Source organism: Hesperophylax consimilis, chromosome 22 (genome assembly GCF_061612785.1).
Source record: "Hesperophylax consimilis isolate HC1 chromosome 22, BYU_Hcon_1.0, whole genome shotgun sequence".
Lineage (NCBI taxonomy): Eukaryota > Metazoa > Arthropoda > Insecta > Trichoptera > Limnephilidae > Hesperophylax > Hesperophylax consimilis.
Window position 1 is genome coordinate 3,282,694 of NC_142857.1, and position 20,013 is coordinate 3,302,706.

A 20,013-nucleotide genomic window follows, 5' to 3' on the forward strand; every position below is an offset into this window, starting at 1 on the left:
TAATGAAAACCTGAAACCGACCATGAATAGAAATAGCGAATGTAACCGAATATACCTGCTGCACATTTGCTTGTGCGAGTTTGGGTGCAAGAGGTTTTTTATTATAAAATATCATATGTATGAATGAATTCAAATGACGAGATTGCATTTCATCGTATTAAATTTGTGTTTTTTTGTAAATACAGCAAAAGAATCCACATATTCAGAGCCCGTAGGGCGGATGCATCAACTACTGGACACAGAGATCTCCAGTTTTCTATCCAACCTTCATGCCTTTTTCCTTCTCAAAACTTGTTGTCCTTCCTTTCCTTAAAAATAACCTACACACAGTATCCTTAAAGATGATATAAGCCTTAGGGGAAATGATTTTCTTCAGGGCCTTCTGTGTGGTGATAAAATATATATTATTCAATTTGGGAGGCGGGTATGTGTACCGCCTCCCCATGGATCATTATTTGGCCAACCGACACCTCTGCCATAGGGCAACCCAAGCAGGAGTTCCTGTTTTATTGAGTAAGTTCTTTGTGATTGGGTGGTGGGTTGAATTGGAGGAGGGTGGTTATGGGAGACCCTATGACCTCTACAACGGGACTTTCTCGACAAAACGTCTTGCACCACAATGGGAGGGATGGACTCTTACGTCACACCCGAACACACTGACCCAAAGAATTCTTCCCACACTTCCCCCTTTTCCTTCCCTGAACTTCCTCCCATTCTTTTCCAATACCCGCTCTTTCCAATGCCCTCTCTTTCTTATAACAATACCCGCCCCAAATATGACATGGACCCTGACGGGAAATATTTTCATGCTAGGCCTCCAATTTAGAATTATTGTTAAAAACAAGATTGAAGGAAACAAATGAGATTGTCATTTCACAAATAAAATAATAAGGTGCACAATTTTAAAAAGCCTCAATTTGTTGATTTCATTCATTAATACTAAGATATAAAAACTAAACCTGTATATTAAAGTCAAATGTGCAGCAATGAGGTTTGGTCACGTTTTTTCCATTAGTTTTTTCTACCCGTGGTCCATTTCAGGTTCTCATCTGTCATATTGACAGGCTTTGTGTACTCACTTCCTGAAAGTATCCCCTCCTTCAATCGGAACAGTCCAGACTGAATATAAGGCCTGAAAACTACCTCGTCAAGACAGAAGCAGTTTTCATCCGAAAAGGCCAACGTATCACAAGCAACATGAACCCAATTGTAAGTGGATAACAGTACATTATGTTATTAATTCAACAATCATTCATTAAAAGCATACTTAAAATAGTTCATAATCTTCTTTTACATCGATGGCGTTAATTTAAAACGAAAACATTATGTTTGTACCGACAAAACTATGAATTCATATTCATATTGTGTATTCGCGAGCACAAAAAAATATTTTTTATTTATATTACAAAGCCTAACTTGTAAAAAGTTTTTTTTTCTAAAATAATTAAATTAGTCCCATCTCTGAAACAATAGATTACTAATTATTTTAAGAACACCCTTAAAGTGAAAAGTTTTTGATTAATTCTTTAGAGAAATTCATTATCATCTGACGATAAAGATAAACCTATTTTTTTTTCCACATTTGGAAGATACTGTCACAAATCACAAACAAATCAGTGTTTTAACCATGAACCAGATACCAATAACAACCTTTATGTCTTAATTTTTTTGACATTTTTTTCTGTAATATCTGACGTGTAATCGGCGTTGCTTGGGGATAATAAATAGTTTGGAGGTTAGTTTTGAGGTTGTCAATTCTAGAGTACCTGATTGGGTGCATTTTTAAGGTGTAAATAATACTATTGTTATGTAATAAGTATTTGTTTCAATTGATCGTACCAAGTCGTTTTCGGGCGTCCTCGATCGCTTCAACAATTCACTTTCAAGTTATACATTCTCCTTTCACCTCTTTTTTTGCCTCGTTTTGCCACAAATAATTATTTGATTCATGTCTTCCTCAGGCATCCCCGACATTTTCCACCATTTTCTTTATGCAGTATCATGAAATCCACATTATTACTGTTAAATCTTAACAGGCCAAGATGCCAAACAAAACATCTGTGACCAAGTGGGTCTTCCGACGACCCCATGCATTTTTCTGTCTTATGGGCTTTTAAACTATAGAAATCACAATTATTCAGTCATTTATTAATGGTAACTTATATATTTACGCAAAAATACGTAAAATACTAAAAGGATGTGTCAAGTATTTAAGCTAATATAAGGAGGATAGTAATTTTGGGTACTACCTATTCCTCCACTTGGCTTCGGGGTAGTTAAAAGAAAGTACACTATGTCGCCAATATTTGGAGTCCGTATCTCATTTCATTGCAGAGATAAAGCGTTAAGTCTTTCTCGAGTTTCACTGACTTCTTCTACTGTTCAAACCACTCTCTAAATATTATTGACATAACATGACAGCTTCTGATTAATAAACTGTCATAGATTAATGCTGCCACGATTTGTCACATCTTCCTTTAAATAATAAATAATTCAAATATTCCTTAAAAGGTCCCTTAAAAAGAATCGCTTTCAAATATTTCCAATTTACATCAAAATGGAATAAATTTTATGAAAATACTTCATTAAGGCGATGCACTATGTCGTGTAATATTATAAATTGAGCCGCTATCAATAACAACCCTTACGTAGATGGCGATAAGGTTTAAATTCCCACTTAACACCATCCGCCTGTTTTGATTTATGCAAGAAAAAAACATGGCCAAAAAGTGCCTTTTATTTTATTTTGTGGATATTCAGGCAAAAACGTTTAATTTTTTTTGGATCATTTTATAAATAACTTAATTTGCCACATTACACAATAAAATCAAAACCGAGAATGTGTTCGTAAGTAGGAGATTTTGAACTTTAAAGCAGTTTTCATAGGGCTTATACATTATTTTTTTCTGGGCTTATAAAAGACTTATCTAAAAAATATGTACTCGATTATTTCAAAGGCCACGATGTATTCTACTCGCAGTATTTAATTAAAGCTTCTGAAATATTTCTGGGCGACCAAATTTTCAAACCAAAAACACACGATTTTGCATTACTACGTATGGCATCGCCTTAAGGTGACTTCTAAATTGAATCTTTTAAATCGTAAACTTCCGATGGATTTGGGGTCATCAATATTGTTAATTTAATTTAATTTACTTCGTTATAGTTTGTTTGACGTCTTCAACTTGTTCACATATCAAGTACAATGTATAATCTTAAATCGTCATCTTTATCTTAGAATTTAAATTAAAAAATCAATTGATTGATTGTTCAACCTTCCTACCCAGGTAGGTACTGGAATTGACAACTCTACCAAACTGAACCAAATCCCAATTGGATAAGACATTTATGACGTGTATTGTAACTGCCTTAATGTTATCCAATTTCAGAAAAATGATAATAATTGTCCTCGTTTTTATACGTGATAGGCACGTTGCCATGTTGACAGATTGCATTATCATCGACATCTAACTGAGAGTTCGTTCGGATTTAGGGAAGAAATTTCATATCTACTTCCAAGATTTGCATCATTCACGAAAACAATAGTGAAATTAAAATAGACGTATTTAAAAATTATTATCATTTCTGAACTCCTCGGATTAACTTCAGAGAACCATGGTGACATAGGCCCTGAGCGAAATTTCTTTCCTTAAGGCCTCCTCTGTAGGATATATGTATATAGTGGATGAACCCCTTTCAGGAGTTCTGAGATAGTTCCAACTAGAGATAGTTGTAACACATTAGGATTTCGAAATGGTCATTGAGAAGGCAAGCAAGATTGAACGTTTAGTGAATAGTGAACGACTTGTAAATCATAGCTAAAATACATCGTCAACTAACGTGACGCAATTTTAATCATCATTGCATGTCCTAAAACTACGGAAATGTATGCATATACCAATCAAATTGATAACTATTTTTTGTAACTTTTTTTCACATTCAAGATGCTAAAGATTATCTTCATGAATAATAAATAAAAAAATTATATATAAATATATATATGCCTATTACTTTGGTCAATTATATGGAGTCGGTCTGTAAGCTTTGAGGCCCACTGAGAAACCTTTTTACTTTTAAAAAAGCACGATCCCTGTTGGTACTATTATATGTGTAATTTCATATACCTACGAGAGCTACTCATGCCAAAATCCTTTTTAAATGTTACAATACCAGGATTGAACATTTCAAACACTCGCTTGGACTTAGATCATACATAGTTAGTAATAGATACCGTGGCAGATCTATGGAAGGCTATACTATCGTAACTTTTCAATCAATAGTAATAAAGATAATACTAACAAATCTAAATAAAACATGAAACAGAATAAGGCTTTTCAAATGAGGGTTAGATTTATGCAATACGAATATATGTTTTTGTTGTGTGCGACTTTTGATTAAAAATATATTTATCTTTCATTATTTGAAATATGAATGTTTTTCCTGACTAAATCATTGAATTTTAATACTTTCTATTCTTTGAAAATGAGGTTTGTTGGATAACCCCTTTGTTTTTAAGAAAAAAATATTTTTGATTATTCGACGTTGCACAATTTCAACGAGCAGATGTATTTTGTATGCAGCTCCCCAGCTGATAACAGCATATACGAAGAAAAATGAGAATTGCTAATTAATGACAATACAGAAACGGGATTGCAGACCGTTTTAGTAAATTCCCAATACATCGTGTTCATTCGTATTTTATTAACAGTTTACCAGGAAATCTATTAATTCATTCCAGTTTTTAACCCAATTAGTATGAAAGAAATAAATAATAATATCTGTTTAAAACTATTCAGTTCTTCGCAACCTTCCTGTGCCTGGGCGCCCTGGTGTCCGGAAACCTGCTTGAAGACGGTCAATGGAGAGGAGAAGGTCTGGCCGAGAGCCAGGACAATGGCCAGTGGAACGGTGGAGTTGAAGGTGCATGGACCGCTCCCGCTGCCGCATGGGCAGCCCCTCAGGGCTCCTGGGCCCATGGAGCCGCCCCTCTGGGCCCCGACGGACGTGTTGTAGACACCCCCGAGGTCGCTGCTGCTAAGGCTGCCCATTTGGCCGCTGCAAGTGGTGGAGCCGCTTGGGCCCCCGCTGCCGCTTGGGGAGGCCCCGCCCCCGCTCAGGGCTCCTGGGCTCATGGAGCCGCTCCTCTGGGACATGATGGACGTGTTGTGGACACCCCCGAGGTAGCTCACGCCAAGGCCGCCCACCAAGCTGCTGTCTCCGCCGCTGGAAGATATTAAATTTCTCCCCACTGCACATATTTGAAATATCCACCTAAGCTTGAATTGACTGAATAAGTGTTCATCTCTTCTTAAGTCAAACAGTTACTTTACTATAGTCCAACCGCCATATAAATATGTACTTAAAATTACGTTCAAATTTCTTCTTTTTAAGTTTTTATTAATTTCATGTTGCTTGTGACGATGCAAAATCAATAAAAAACATTTAATTTCACAAAAAGGTACTGTATTTTTCACAATGTATATATTTTTTAAAGAAAGACAAACATTCCTGGGTTACGAATAACCTGACAATTTTAGAAAATCTCCTACTACCACAACAGTAAGCGGAAAATAAGCTTGTGTTCTGATGGAGCACTTTCGAGGAATTGAACACACTACGCCTGGGTGAGACCCAAACGCGATGTCAACTAAGCTAACGACCGTCGCTGAGTTGTTTAGTTATTCCACATTGTAGTGTACCGAGTACCGAGTTTGATTTGCGGTCAGTCCTCTCTGGTTACCTCTGTGGGGAAACAGCGTGATGGTTAGTTAGTTTTAGAATAATTTATTGATTAAAAACTCAAATTGTAATATTTAATCATTGCAGACAGTAACAACTACCCTCAAACGAAAAATTCGGAAACGAACCCAGCATAAGGAAGATAATTTTGGTCGTTCTTTTGCGATGTATGGTTGATATGGTCGAATAAGCTCAGTGGTCAAAACCATGGTTTTTGTTCGATGAAAGGTGATGAATACTGAGAGTATCTTCCACGATTTAACTCTATTTTCCTATGCTCTATTAGTAGGTAACCTCTCGATAAATGTTATTGAACTTATCTTCGAAGCAAACCAACTGAAACCCACGTCACGCAAATTGTGCGATTGAGGATTATCATGGGCATTAAATTCTATACTAGTTTACCAGAGAGCAGTGGCGGTTATCTCTAAAGAAATTTATGCAGAAAACTTGCATTAAAAATATAACAAATACGATAAATTATATTATAGTTTTACAGCGCACCACTCAAAATCCGTGCTAAAAACCCACCTTTCCGAAAAATATCCTAGAGCTAGCTCAAAATGATAAATGAATCACCACGGAAATTTTAAAGAAAGATTTTGTTATTAATTTATGTAAATTGTTCAAATAAGTTTCATTCTGCAGGTTTTAATTTCTTGATATCGTATATAAAAAACGATTTGCAAGTATAAACAATGAAGAAAAGAGAGATATCGTATTTTTTCATGAATGAGATGTTTTTATAATTTGCCAATTGTCTCTTGTTAATTGATGTTTTAAATATTTTTTTATATATGGAAAAGGCATCACCTGATTTTTCATGCATCTAAGGAAATTTCGAGGCTTAAGAAAAAACATTCATCACCGCGCTAATTTGTGGCAATGTTTTATGGTTTCAATGAAAATCTAAAAGTTACATTTTTGTAAGCTGTTTTTGTAAGGATACATTTTGGGACGTTAATATCTCTGGCGTTCCACAGGGATTGTTTCTGTCTCCGATTTTGTTTTTGTTGCACATCAACGAAATTTTATCGTGGGCAGCAATTCATTGTTACGCGGATAACAGTACAGTCCATGATAGATTTTTGTTTGACAAGCCTCAAAGGGATACACAAATTCCAACAATGAAGAGGGTTTAATCTAGGGGTAAGAATTATCTTGTCGAATCTAATGGTTCAAAGACCCAATCATGCCTGATTACATCTAAAATGGATCGAAATAACAATTTAGTCTCTTTCAACGAAAGTAATCTTCTTAACATGCAAGGCATGCAAAGGAGGCCCCCATTGAAGCCAGAGTCAATATTGCCTCTCAGAAGCTGGGCGTACTGTACAGGGATAAAAAATACTATAATAGTGCACAGCTGTTGACCCTGTACAAATTGAAAGTGCGCCCCACTATTGAATTTGGGAGCCACATCTGGTCTGGAGGAGCACCAAGATACCAACACAGAAACGGACGGTTTGCTTGATCGGTTCACCTACCTTAAGAAACGGATTGCAATTTTTAAAGCACAGGGGTCAAGTGTTCATTTTGTCTTTGCTCCACAAGCATTTCTATGTAATTCAGCACCACTGCAATGTCCGGAAATACGCCAAATGCACGCCCAACAATTTGCACATGGTTGACATTTGTCACATGAGAATAAGTCGTTTCTACGGTTGTTCTTGAGTTCTACAGCTCGCCTGTGGAACTATTTGCCGGCCGCTGTAGTTTCTTCCTCCTACAACATGGGTCTCTTCATCTCCTCAAAATGACTATCCACACAAATCACATTGGCTCTGACGGAAATTAATTTCCTCAGCGCCTCTGTGGAGTTACTCCCAATAAAAGTACGAACCGCCATTGCCAGAGACATAATGGTTCTAAAAATACTTCCCGATAACTGACACAGCCACCAACGCACGCATAGCAAAGTGCCAACGTCCTTTCACTGAGAATAATTATTACTGAATACGCTTTGCATTATTACACTCAACCACGCCTTGAAGGTAAAATTACGGATCAAATGGCCACTCAGTAAAAGAGCTGTAACTAAAGGAAAATGTAGAATTTTCCATTGAAATTTATTGCGTTTTACTTAATAAGGCATTTCATATAAGAGGTCCTTAACGTTGAGATATATTAGAGGTTCTGCGATAGTGAAAAAATGTTTTAATGAAGGGCATGATCATTCGATTAGTAAGTTAGTGTGCTTCAATTATCTATGTGTGTTATTATTCAGCACGTACCGTTTTCCGGAACTGTTCGTTGTTATGTCATTTATAAAGACGTGGGTTATGATTTTTCTTTGAACTGTCATAGAAACAGAACCATGATACTAAATTCAGGACTGCATTTTGATTGACTGCCCCAGTTTGTTGTGTCTCCGGGTTTTCTCAAAAACTCATTTAGAATAATATGGATCCCGACCTTGAAGTTCTCACCTAATTTATAATACCCTCGGTCTCTACAATATTCGATAACTAACGCCGTCATTGGGTAACCTAATACGCCAATCTAGTGTCATCTACGAGTGAGCTCATACACTAAAATCAATGATGAGACATTCAGGTCAAAGAAGTTGCTGAAAAAAGTCTACAACGCATTATATCATTTCCGAATTGAAAATGGAATTAACCTTTTGGTATTATTATGTAAGTACGCACATAATCTGAATACAATTAAAATAATGAGACTTAAAGACCCACCGATCATGTCACTTATATATTCTTATATATATATATATATATATATATATATATAAAATATCATTCTACATATTTATATGTAGAATATGTATACATTATATACTATGGATATGTATGCTCAATGATAAAATATGGAATAGTTTTTTGGGGAAACTCAGTAAACGCTATAGATGTTTTTATAATCCAAAAGAGGTGCCTACAAAAAATTATAAACTCAAAATTGGTCTACATAAATCACCGGGATTCATGTAGACCAATTTTTAAAAATCTCAAACTTCTGACAGTGTCGGACATATATATAATGGAGTTATGCCTATTAGTTCGAACACTTATTAATCCCAAAAGCAAAAAAATATATATTTCAAAAAGTACCACACTACATGGCCATTAAAGTATATAACAACCTTCCACGTAGCATCAAACAAATAACCGACATGGTTTTAAATTTAAATTATCACTAAAATCATGTCTTAACAAATGTCACTACACCTTAAATGAATACCTTACATAAATTAAATACCTCTGTTTTTTTATTTACATACATTTGTTAACATGTAATTGTTGGGTTATGTAGTATAATGTGTATTTGTTGGGTTAGCTGGAAGAAATAGGATGTAACCTTTAAGCTCTACCTTTTGTACTTTATACTGTATTTTTGTGCAGTTAATATTTTTTTGAATTTTAAACAGTAGATCATTCTACTCTATTGTTCATACAATCTGCTTGAGGTTCCTTTTCGCATAACTAGTTTTGCGCATGAATAAATAAATGAATGAAGAAATTGACAGATTTCCTTACAAACTATCAGTAAAACACAATATGTCATGAGGATGTAGGAATATCGAAGGATGTCATGAAAATTCTAATGTTTTCGCATTCCGTCATTATATTTATCCCGATGATCGCAGCTGCATGAACACGTGTTTCGATATATTCTGTAATATTTTATTAGGAAATAGCATGCTATCACGTTTTTAACAGGGGTTTAATAAATCTGCTTTTCTCATTTTTCTCCGTGTGTGTTCGAGTCAACTCTCTTTGCGATACGTAGGTACATTTTTTTTTATTTTTAAAGAAAGACAAACATTCCCGGGTTACGAATAACCTGACAATATTTGAAAATCTCCTACTACTACCACAGAAAGCGGAAAATGTTGCTTGTGTTGTGATGGAGGACTTAGCCAGCCGAGGAATTGAACACGCTACGCCTGGGTGGGACCCATGCGCGATGTCAATTCGGCCACCGACCGGTCATTCAGGATGTATCAGCACGTACCCGACAAACTTTATCCAATAATTCCTTTTCCATAAAAACATAATGAATCAGTAGTTATTGGACAAATAGGGTTGGGTGGGGGGGGGGGGGTTTGCCCGTCTGAGTGATGATAAGGGAGACCAATATTTGATGTACATTTAATACTTCAAATAAGTCAGAAATCACTAGTTAAAGTATTTCAGGTACCTAAACCTCTTAATACCCTGTAAACTAGTGGTTCTATAAACCGTTAGTAACCTCGTGTGCAAAAAAGAAAATTTTCTCTGAAACCATAAGATTTGGAAGTAGTACTCAAGGAAAATTCTTTTCCCAAACATTCTTCAGGCAGGTAAGTAAGATAACAATGCAAAAATCGAATAAAAAAATCAAAAACAAAACCATCCCCATCCTTCGGTATTTTTTTTTCTTCCTGGAAGGTATTTTGTCGTGAATTATTGAAGTGAAATACAGAGATTATGAATATATATTTATTGCTGTGCTTCACATCAAGAAAAAATCACAACATATTAACAAAAACAATAATATATTTTATGAGCAATACGCGGATAGCGAGGAAGAGGTGTTTGAAGATCAGTCGGGTGTAGAAGTTGGGTCGAGGCGTGGGCCTTACCAGCCACCAGCAGCAGACTTGGCAGCGAGGTGGGCGGCCTTGGCGTGAGCTACCTCGGGGGTGTCTACCACACGTCCGTCGATTCCGATGGGAGCGGCTCCATGAGCCCATGAGCCTTGGGGAACAGCCCATGCACCTCCCCACGCGGTAGCGGGAGCCCACGCAGATCCTCCGTTAACAGCGGCTAAGTGGGCGGCCTTGGCCTGAGCGACCTCGGGAGTGTCTACAACACGTCCATCAGGGCCAAGAGGGGCAGCTCCATGGGCCCATGAGCCCACAGGGGTGGCCCATGCTCCGGGGGCGGACCATGCTCCTACAGCGGGGGCCCAAGCTCCAGCTCCGTTGACAGCGGCCAAATGAGCGGCTTTAGCAACAGCAACTTCAGGGGTGTCTACAACACGGCCGTCAGGGCCAAGAGGGGCGGCTCCATGAGCCCATGAGCCTACAGGAGTGGCCCATGCTCCGGGGGCGGACCATGCTCCTACAGCGGGGGCCCAGGCACCAGCCCATGAACCACTGTTCCACTGTCCATTGTCTTGGCTCTCGGCCAGACCTTCTCCTCTCCACTGGCCATCTTCCAGCGGGTTTCCGGACACCAGAGCGCCCAGGCACAGGAAGGTTGCGATGAACTGAAAATCCGATTGATTATAAACACATTTTGAATAATACGTCGGTACTAATGAAGTTATTGCCAATTTCTATACATCTTTTGTACAGAGAAACATTAAATTTCATGGTGCAAAACAAAATAATGCCGTACCAAATCAAAATAAAAAAACATATAATAGGAACCAGCATATTTAAAACTAAAGTCAAAACAAGGTTGAGAGAACTAAGTGACAACCAACTTACATACATCATTAAGACAATATAAAAACATCTATATAATCAATGCAAAAATATTAAAACTACTACAAGCCGCCTTAGAAATCTCAGTGGAGTAAAGTGTGAAAACTATGTCGTTATTCTTTATTCCTTAATATTAAGCTTTATACAATAAATAACTAACTTCCCTCGGAAGAAATAGTAAAAATTTAGAAGAAGTAATAAAAAACAACTTCACTTTTATAAAACAATTGTTTTACCACGGTTCTAGTATTCTCTATCTCAGTAATGAAGGTAGCTTAAACAAAGTCCAAATAATCAAGAATAGAACAATAAGACAAATTTTAAAGTGTACTTAATACATATAAATAAATACAGAAAATGTTTAACGATTAAGACATTATAATAATTATCTGTGACTTTTAAATTTTTAACTATAAATTTTTTTAACAATTTACTATCAAATTATTTAAGAGAAAGACTTCGTTAAATGTAGACTTCTACACACACATCATGCAAGACAGAAAAAAAATCAGACTGAATAAATGAGTTAAAAAAAATTGTTTTCTGTATTAAGAATTACATGTATAATGTGTAGCTTAGTTCCTAGTGAAATGTACCTTTATTTATATTTGACCACACAAAATGGATCTATTGTAAGTATAATAATTAAATAAAATTATAAAAAATTAACTTGGAAAACAAAAAAACAGGGTAATTTGGAAATATCATATGTTTCAAGCGATAGGTGGATATTTTAAATAACAGGTGAAATTTAAGAACCATCCAAATACATAAGATTTGTACTTACAATTGGGTTCATTTTGTTTGTGATGTGTTAGCCTTTTCAGAAGAAAACTGCTTGTGCCTAATCAGAGTTAGATTCAGCCTTTATATTTGGGCAGGACCAGAGTAGAATAGTGGGGAGAAACATATTAAGGAAGTTATATATTTTTGAATACTCGTTCAAGACAAACAACCAGTGACATGCAGATCACAGCCCAAAAGTATAGATTAGTGACAAACACAACATTAAAATGCCAACCAAATTATTAAACATTTTTTACAAATTGGCATTGACTTAATTAATGATTTCTTTTCACTGATTTGAATTGCATCCTGCGTAGCACTATGGTTTAAGGCGAAGCTTAATGCTAAATCACTATTTTGATTAATCTTTATAATGAATTGGTGTACATTATGAATACCAAAATATGCTTTAGATAAATTGAACGTTTTCCTATCATTTCGCTTGAGTAGAATACAAATAAAATTATAAATTACTCAATAAAAAATATAAATGTAAACTACTAAAAAAATATGTTTTCAAAATAGAAATGTATGAACGCGTAAAGGAAACAACTTTAAAAAATAATTTCATAGCTAAGATTATCTGTGACAGTTTCACTTGATTAACTTTTTTGCTATCTTATAATATTATTTTCTAAATAAATAAAAACCCGTTTTGTGCTTGAACTCGAACGTTTCTAGACTCCGTTTGTCAAGCGATTTTAATGCCTATTACCTACAGTACAAGGTATACCAAGAATATACACATTTTTGGCTTATAGCTTCCTCTTAAGTTATTTCGTGTTCGTAAGAAGGTCGAAATGCAAATCAAAATAATGATTATAAATATTAAGTTGCACAAAATGATTAATAATTAATTACTATCCTAAATAAGAGATTTGCTGATGAAACAATGTCAAAGTTGGACTCTTTGGTTGAAGTTAAACTAGAGTCCCAACTGCTCCCAAGTATCCGATGCCAGTGAGACCGTGGTATCCCCGATTGGGGTATGTTGTGATGCTAACGGTAGTGGGTGGTGGAATGCGAATTAAATGGGAAAGAGGAAGGTGGGGAAGTCCGTTGCTATTCAGATCTGGTCACCAAACAGGACTAAATCCATTTCAAACAACATTTCGATTCTGAATGATGGTCTTCCACTAGGGCGAAACTGCGAGCATCTTCCACTATGAAGATATTATTTTAATGGAAGAAATTGAAAAATAACTGAAGTTAATCTAATAAAATGTACTTGCGCACGCCAGGATTTGGCCTGCGACTTCTTGATTCGTCGCCCAGAATCTCGTTGAAGGATACTCTTGGACCTCTTCAATAGGACTCTCTCGGAACATCGCCTTGCAGCGCAGTAGGAGGGATGGAGTCATCCTCACATCTAACACCTTTTTCCTATCCAGAACTCCCGGACCCACACTGCACAGTGGAAAATAAGTTAATAAATACATGGGTAAGGCCCGCACACTTGACGTTGCCCTTTAGCTACTTGGGAGAGATTCTTGGCGTTTCATCGGAAACAATTTTTTTTTGTTTAAACTTAATGTTACTTGATTAAATACGGGAACGCAAAATTTTTTTATAAACAACTTTTGTAATGCAATATGTTTTTTAATTACATCATTTTAAACTTGATCATGTGCATAATTATTGGTGTCGTGTAAATATAATTATCTACTTTTAAATTGTGTTAAATGATCTAGATGCATAATGTATAAAACCTCTCTCTGATGGCCTCTGTCATCTTTGGTTACGAATCCGGAGGCTCAAATCCCGACGTGCGCGAGTAAATTATATTTGATTAACTTGTGTTATTTCACTATTTATTAATTTAAAACAATATATAAGACATTTACCACACGTTTAATTGTAATTTATGTATTTTTTTAATTACATTTCAGACTCTGGTAATTTGGGTTATTTTCTATTAGGGGAGCCAGGGGCTTGTTGTAACGGGGGTAAGTAGTAAAAGCTTAATAACTCAGCCGTTTTCAAATATTTTATTTCGATTTTGAACTCAACGTGCCCTTTAAGATACGGCTTACGACGTAAGCACAGTCAGTACAGTGCGGGAGAGCGCCATGACCGGTTTTCTGCAGGAGTACGTTTTTTTGCCAGGTAACCTAAAAAATATTATTTCGTAAATTTTGATTTCAAGATCACACTGTGTCAAATCGAAAAATATTTCTATTAAATTTTGTTAAGCATTTATTAAGCCATCGTATTATGGTACTTTCACATAACCAAAAACAAATCATTATTTTTTATAAATAAAAATTTCAGTAATTTCGGTTTGGGGCTAGTTGTAGCAAAATTTAAGGGGCAAGTAGTAACCTGTTACAACTTGCCCCAAGCCTGCACATGGGTAAAGGTTGGTAAAGCAAAGGCGAATAGACCTGAAAAGACCAAGATTGATTAAGTGAAGAAAAAAGTTTTCAATGAAGACTTAGATTCTGAAGAAGAAGAGTGGTTATGTTTGATTTGCGGAGAAGAATATAGCAAATCAGACAAAGAAGATTGAGTCGATTGTATGATCTGTAAACTGTGGTCACACGTTAAATGTGTAAGAGGTGATCCTGTTTCGTAATAATAATAATAATAATAATAATAATTGGATAATTTGCAGAGTGCCGTTTTTGTGAAAAATCACCTCAAGGGCGCTGTACAATTTATTTCCTAGGATCTACATTTGTTATTTAGAAAAGATACCAAAACATACTTACCTGGTAAGTCACTTCCAACAAACACACTTATATTAAAAAGTTTATGCTTATAAAAGATAAAACTGCACGCAGAGGACACTATATCAAAAAACACTGGTCATCGCATGACCTTAAGTCTGCTATAGTTTTTATTTTAGTTTAACTGTATTTTAACTGTCTCAAAAAGCCTACAAATTGTTAGTTGTTATCATTTTTATTTATTTATTTTTAATTATTATTTCTATTTATTTTATTTTATTTTTAGTATTTTTACATTTTGTTAATTTAAATTGCCGTCGACTTCGTACATTTGTATAAACTGTGAATCTGATGAAGACGAAGCATAAGCAGCGAAGGTTGAGGAAATTAGTTGTTTGAATTAATTTCTTTAAACTTTTGACCAAAAATAATGTAAGTTTTGTTAGTTTTCATTTTTTAAAGCCCATGTAGCATGCCACATTGATTGTGATAGTTGATTAAATACAAAAATTAAAGAATTCTTATAAAAAAATTGTTTAATGTCGATTATAAGTGCAAATTATTAAAATGTTTTCACTTTGAGTTTATTAATAAGTTTAATTAACCTAAGTATATGCTATACGAGTCCAAAGATGACTATTGTTGTTAAAGAAAACGATAAGTATTCACTTCATGAGTTCGTAAGAAATACAATTGTCTTATTATGTGTTCGTTGGTTTTATAATACAAGCCTTAAATAATGAAATCTGTTGTTTTAATATGACGTTACTACTTGCCCCACACTAGTTACAACTTGCCCCAAAAACGGGGTAAGTTGTAACAAGCGACTTTTTCCACAAAAAGTGTTATAAATACAAATTTATTATAGATTCAGGAAAAAATATAGTGGGAATATATTTTCAAATATATGATTACTCATTTAAAAGCTTTTTTCAATTAAAATACTCAATAGTTTAGTCACTCCATCGAAAGAAGGAAAAAATGTTACAACTAGCCCCTCTCTCCCCTATATACACACTCTGATAATTTATGTTATTCTCAATTACATTTCACACCCTGGTAATTTGTGTTATTTCCTATTATATTTCACACTCTGGTAATTAATGTAATTATCATGTACACGGGGTAAGCAATATGATTTACATAAAAGTGACTTCAAATTAAAAGTTTTTTTTAATCCAATATTAAAATATAATTTCATCATGAATTATAGAAATAATAATATAAAAAATAACTCATTATTATAAAGATATAATAACTCATCTGTTAATCTTGAAAGACAAGTTTTTCGCTAAAGTTAAATCGAATCAATATGCAAAAAATGATTTACGAACGTGACCTTGCTATGGTGAATTAATTTGCACAAAAAAGTTGTTAATGATGCAATTCAATGCGTGAAAATGTAAAACATTATTGTAAAGGCAATTAGTGAAAAAGTTCTAAATTACGTAGATAAATTCACCAGAAAATTGTAGCCAAATGATGATCTTCTTACAAGTGGTGTTTTTTATTATTCATTTCACGGTTCCACTGCCTTCAAATCACTGAACTCCAAAATATTTAACTTCCTAATGTCTCCCCACTGTTTTACAAAAGTGGTTGGATATAAAGCTTGACTCTAAGTTTGAATTGGCATAAGCAGTTTTCTTTTGAAAAGGCTAACACATCACGAGCAACATGAATCCAATTGTGAGTACAAATAAACAATACAGGATGGTTTTTAAATTATTAAATCTCATTAAAGGGAAACAATTAAAACAATTTTTTTTCGGTTAATAAAAACAAATAAATATAATATATTATAAATGTTTACATTGTTAAAATTGAAAATACATTTATGGTTGTGTTTTAATGTTTTGGGGTATTTTTTCAGTGCATCGCATTCTTCCTGTGCCTGGGCGCCCTGGTGTCCGGAAACCCCCTGGAAGATGGCCAATGGAGAGGAGAAGGTCTGGCCGAGAGCCAAGACAATGGGCAGTGGAACAGTGGTGCATGGACTGGTGCCTGGGCCCCCGCTGTAGGAGCATGGTCCGCCCCCGGAGCATGGGCCACCCCCGTAGGCTCATGGGCCCATGGAGCCGCCCCTCTCGGCTCTGACGGCCGTGTTGTAGACACCCCCGAAGTAGCTCAGGCCAAGGCCGCACACTTAGCCGCTGTCAACGGAGCCGGAGTTTGGGCCCCCGCTGTAGGAGCATGGTCCGCCCCCGGAGCATGGGCCACCCCTGTGGGCTCATGGGCCCATGGAGCCGCCCCTCTGGGCCCTGACGGCCGTGTTGTAGACACCCCCGAGGTCGCTCAGGCCAAGGCCGCCCACTTAGCCGCTGTTAACGGAGGATCTGCGTGGGCTCCCGCTGCCGCGTGGGGAGGTGCATGGGCTGTCCCCCAAGGCTCCTGGGCTAATGGAGCAGCCCCCATCGGAATCGACGGACGTGTGGTAGACACCCCCGAGGTAGCTCACGCCAAGGCCGCCCACCTCGCTGCCAAGGCTGCCGCTGGATCTTGGTAACTTCCCTCTTGAGGTAACTCATCCATTTTGAGAACCTGACTGATCCCGACTCTGTGCCAAAATTTAGATTTTTACCTGTTCTCAAGCCGGCACGTGTTCAACCACGCTGTGTCTATAATCGAATCATGTTTGTTTAGTGTAAGTAGAAAAGAAATCCAATTTACTTGTGATGATGCAAAACAAAAATAAATAATAAAAAAACAATGTTAACTCTGTCGTATCTCTTCTTACTCTTGTACTCCCAAAACACCTACACTTATCCCGTACTAGGACTGCTAGAACATTGAATATTCTTATATGTTATTTTGGCGGGCATTTCTTCTAGTGCAGTGTTTTTAGTTAGGTTATTGGCATTGAAAAGTTCCGGTCAATAATTATTATTTTTGACAATCTTTTTTTAATCATTGAATATGTTTTTAGCAACCCAACGAGAATTTGAAACAGAAATATCAGAAAAATACGAATTGAACCCAGAACCCCAACCTTGCTAGGTCTTTGCGGCTTTGGGCTAAGTATGGCTATAGTTAAATATGACCAAAGGAAATTTGGTCGGATCAGCTCAGCGGTTCGTTTGATAGTTACAAATATATTTTTCAGTTATTAAACATTACCCTTTTTGAAGTTTTACTAATTTAGTTCTTCTAAAAATATATATATATACATGTATCCAAGACACTTTCTAGATTTCATTTAGTTTGGGAAGAATCTTGCAATCACATCTTATGATAGCAGCCAGTAAAAATAAGTGTTAAGAAAATTAAGATGATGTTGGTAGTTCTTAGCCAAAGTATGATGCAGTTGAATATGACTGAAAATTTTTGCGATTTTTGTTTTAGAAGTATCGTAAGAGAGTTGCTTATATTGTATTCGATAATTACACATATCAATTGGAAGATTTACTCATTAAGTTATTAAAAAAAATCATGATCTCATGATTTTTAACATTGGTATTTTGATATCAAAATTATAAGTTTCACATACAAAACAGTACAAAAATCGAAAAATATCGTAATTATAAGCTTCATATACAAAACAGTACACAAATAGAAAAAGGAAGGTTTAGTAGAACAAACAAGAAGAAACAAAAAAGGAAACAGATTGAAGAGCTTAATATATAATAACAATGTTAAGGTAGAAATTTCATAATATTTTTACCACATTTTATAAGATCAATGCATTACATTAAAGGATGTTTGGAATTCAATATGACTGTTCGGGGGCTAAGGATCACACGAGCCTTACTAGAAAATCTTTGTTTTGAGTTAAGATTGTTTTCGGTAATGTCGTAATCATATTTATTACTGACACAAAATAACTTTGAAATTTCATGTTTACAAATAATGTGATTGGATGAAGGCAACAATAATTTCTAATAGAATAGAATGATTTTTGGTGTCGCGAAGCTGCGACTCCACTATATATTTTAAAGGTGGTGTGATATGCCACACGCCCAAAGGACCAGTCCCAAACTACTCCGAATGATAGGTTATGGGACGATATATGCATCCGACAAACCCGATGGACAGTGCAATAATCAAAGGTATAAATCTGGGCTTCTGGAGCACAAGATAAGCCCAGATTGGAATGCAGGAAAGATGGACTCACCCGTTGATGACTATCACACGTCTCCAGGAGTATTAGTTGATTTCACTTCACAAATTATATGTATATTCGCACTGTCTGATATTAATTATCACTCCGAACTCTGATAAGCAACTGACACCACTTGTCAGATTTTACATGTGTCGCAACAATATTTTTAATATGGTGACATTTTGGGATGGGTAAAAAGGTAGGTAGGACATTTGCAGGATTTGGTATTGACATTACACTTGTCCTTTAAGCCTGTGGATGCATACCTAACAATCCCATATATATTGCGCGAACATTCTCCCGGCGTTGAAAGTACCTTCCGAAATTTTAAGTACTTTCAAATAAAGTAAAAAGTTAAATGTAAAACGAAAGATGAAATATAAATATTCTTATCAATACGCTATTAATATTGCAAAGTTAAAACGAAAATTTATAAAATAATGAAATAAAGAAATAATAATTATTGTGTAGGCAAAGGACACAATTTTACGACTGGTCGTTTAAAGTTCCCGGAAGGGGTCCTTACGCGTGCGACACGAACCACTCCGTCTTTACCAGGGAACACCTCCTCAACAACACCCACCGGCCAATAAAGTGGAGGCGCATCCTCTTGATGCACCAATACTATGGTACCTACTAGAATGTTATTCGCGGGACTATTCCATTTTTTTCTCATCTGCAGAGAGTGAAGATACTCTATATGCCACTTCTTCCAATAAGATTGAACGAGGTGGTCCAAAAGCTCTTTCCTTTTCAGTAGACTAATGCGTTCATTAGTCAAATCATAAGCAGGTAGATGCTGAATCGGGGTAGACATCAGAAAATGAGCCGGAGTAAGAGCTTCTGGATAATGAGAACTGCTTAATAAACATAATGGCCGTGAATTAAGTACAGCCTCTATTTGTGTCAGAACTGTGAGAAGCTCTTCATAACATAAAAGTTGAGTACCCACAACCCTATACAGATGCGATTTAATGCATTTAATATTTGACTCCCATAATCCTCCAAAGTGAGGAGCGCGGGGTGGAATCGTCTTCCATTCAATTCTCCGAATGTTAAATTCATTGCGAAGAACTTCTTTAGTTGAATTTGCCTCTAAAAAATTATATAAGTCATCCAGACAATTCTTTGCGCCTATGAAATTTGTCGCATTGTCACTGTACATACACGAAACCGGTCCGCGTCTGGATAGAAAACGCTTAAATGCGTTTAAAAAATTGTCCGTGCTTAGATCTGATACCACTTCCATATGTATAGCCTTCGTTGTTAAACAAATAAATAGACATATATAT

General features: G+C 35.9%; 3 protein-coding genes across 3 annotated transcripts in view; 1 reads left to right on the forward strand and 2 right to left on the reverse strand.

The window, feature by feature from the left end:
- The window catches only part of LOC149412660 (uncharacterized), a 320,577-nt gene that overhangs the window by 128,554 nt on the left and 172,010 nt on the right, over positions 1-20,013 (reverse strand). The window lies entirely within an intron of this gene.
- Positions 1,144-17,338, forward strand: LOC149412671 (uncharacterized). Its single transcript, XM_089645354.1, has 3 exons — positions 1,144-1,209; positions 4,797-5,234; positions 16,496-17,338. The coding sequence occupies exons 1-3, from the start codon at positions 1,198-1,200 to the stop codon at positions 17,126-17,128; spliced, it is 1,083 nt and encodes a 360-aa protein (XP_089501480.1). The 5' UTR covers positions 1,144-1,197; the 3' UTR covers positions 17,129-17,338.
- LOC149412672 (uncharacterized) lies at positions 10,162-12,089 on the reverse strand. The gene is made up of 2 exons (XM_089645110.1): positions 11,955-12,089; positions 10,162-10,947 (listed from the first exon to the last, which is right to left on the reverse strand). Exons 1-2 carry the CDS (start codon positions 11,964-11,966, stop codon positions 10,315-10,317), a joined length of 645 nt encoding a protein of 214 aa, XP_089501236.1. The 5' UTR covers positions 11,967-12,089; the 3' UTR covers positions 10,162-10,314.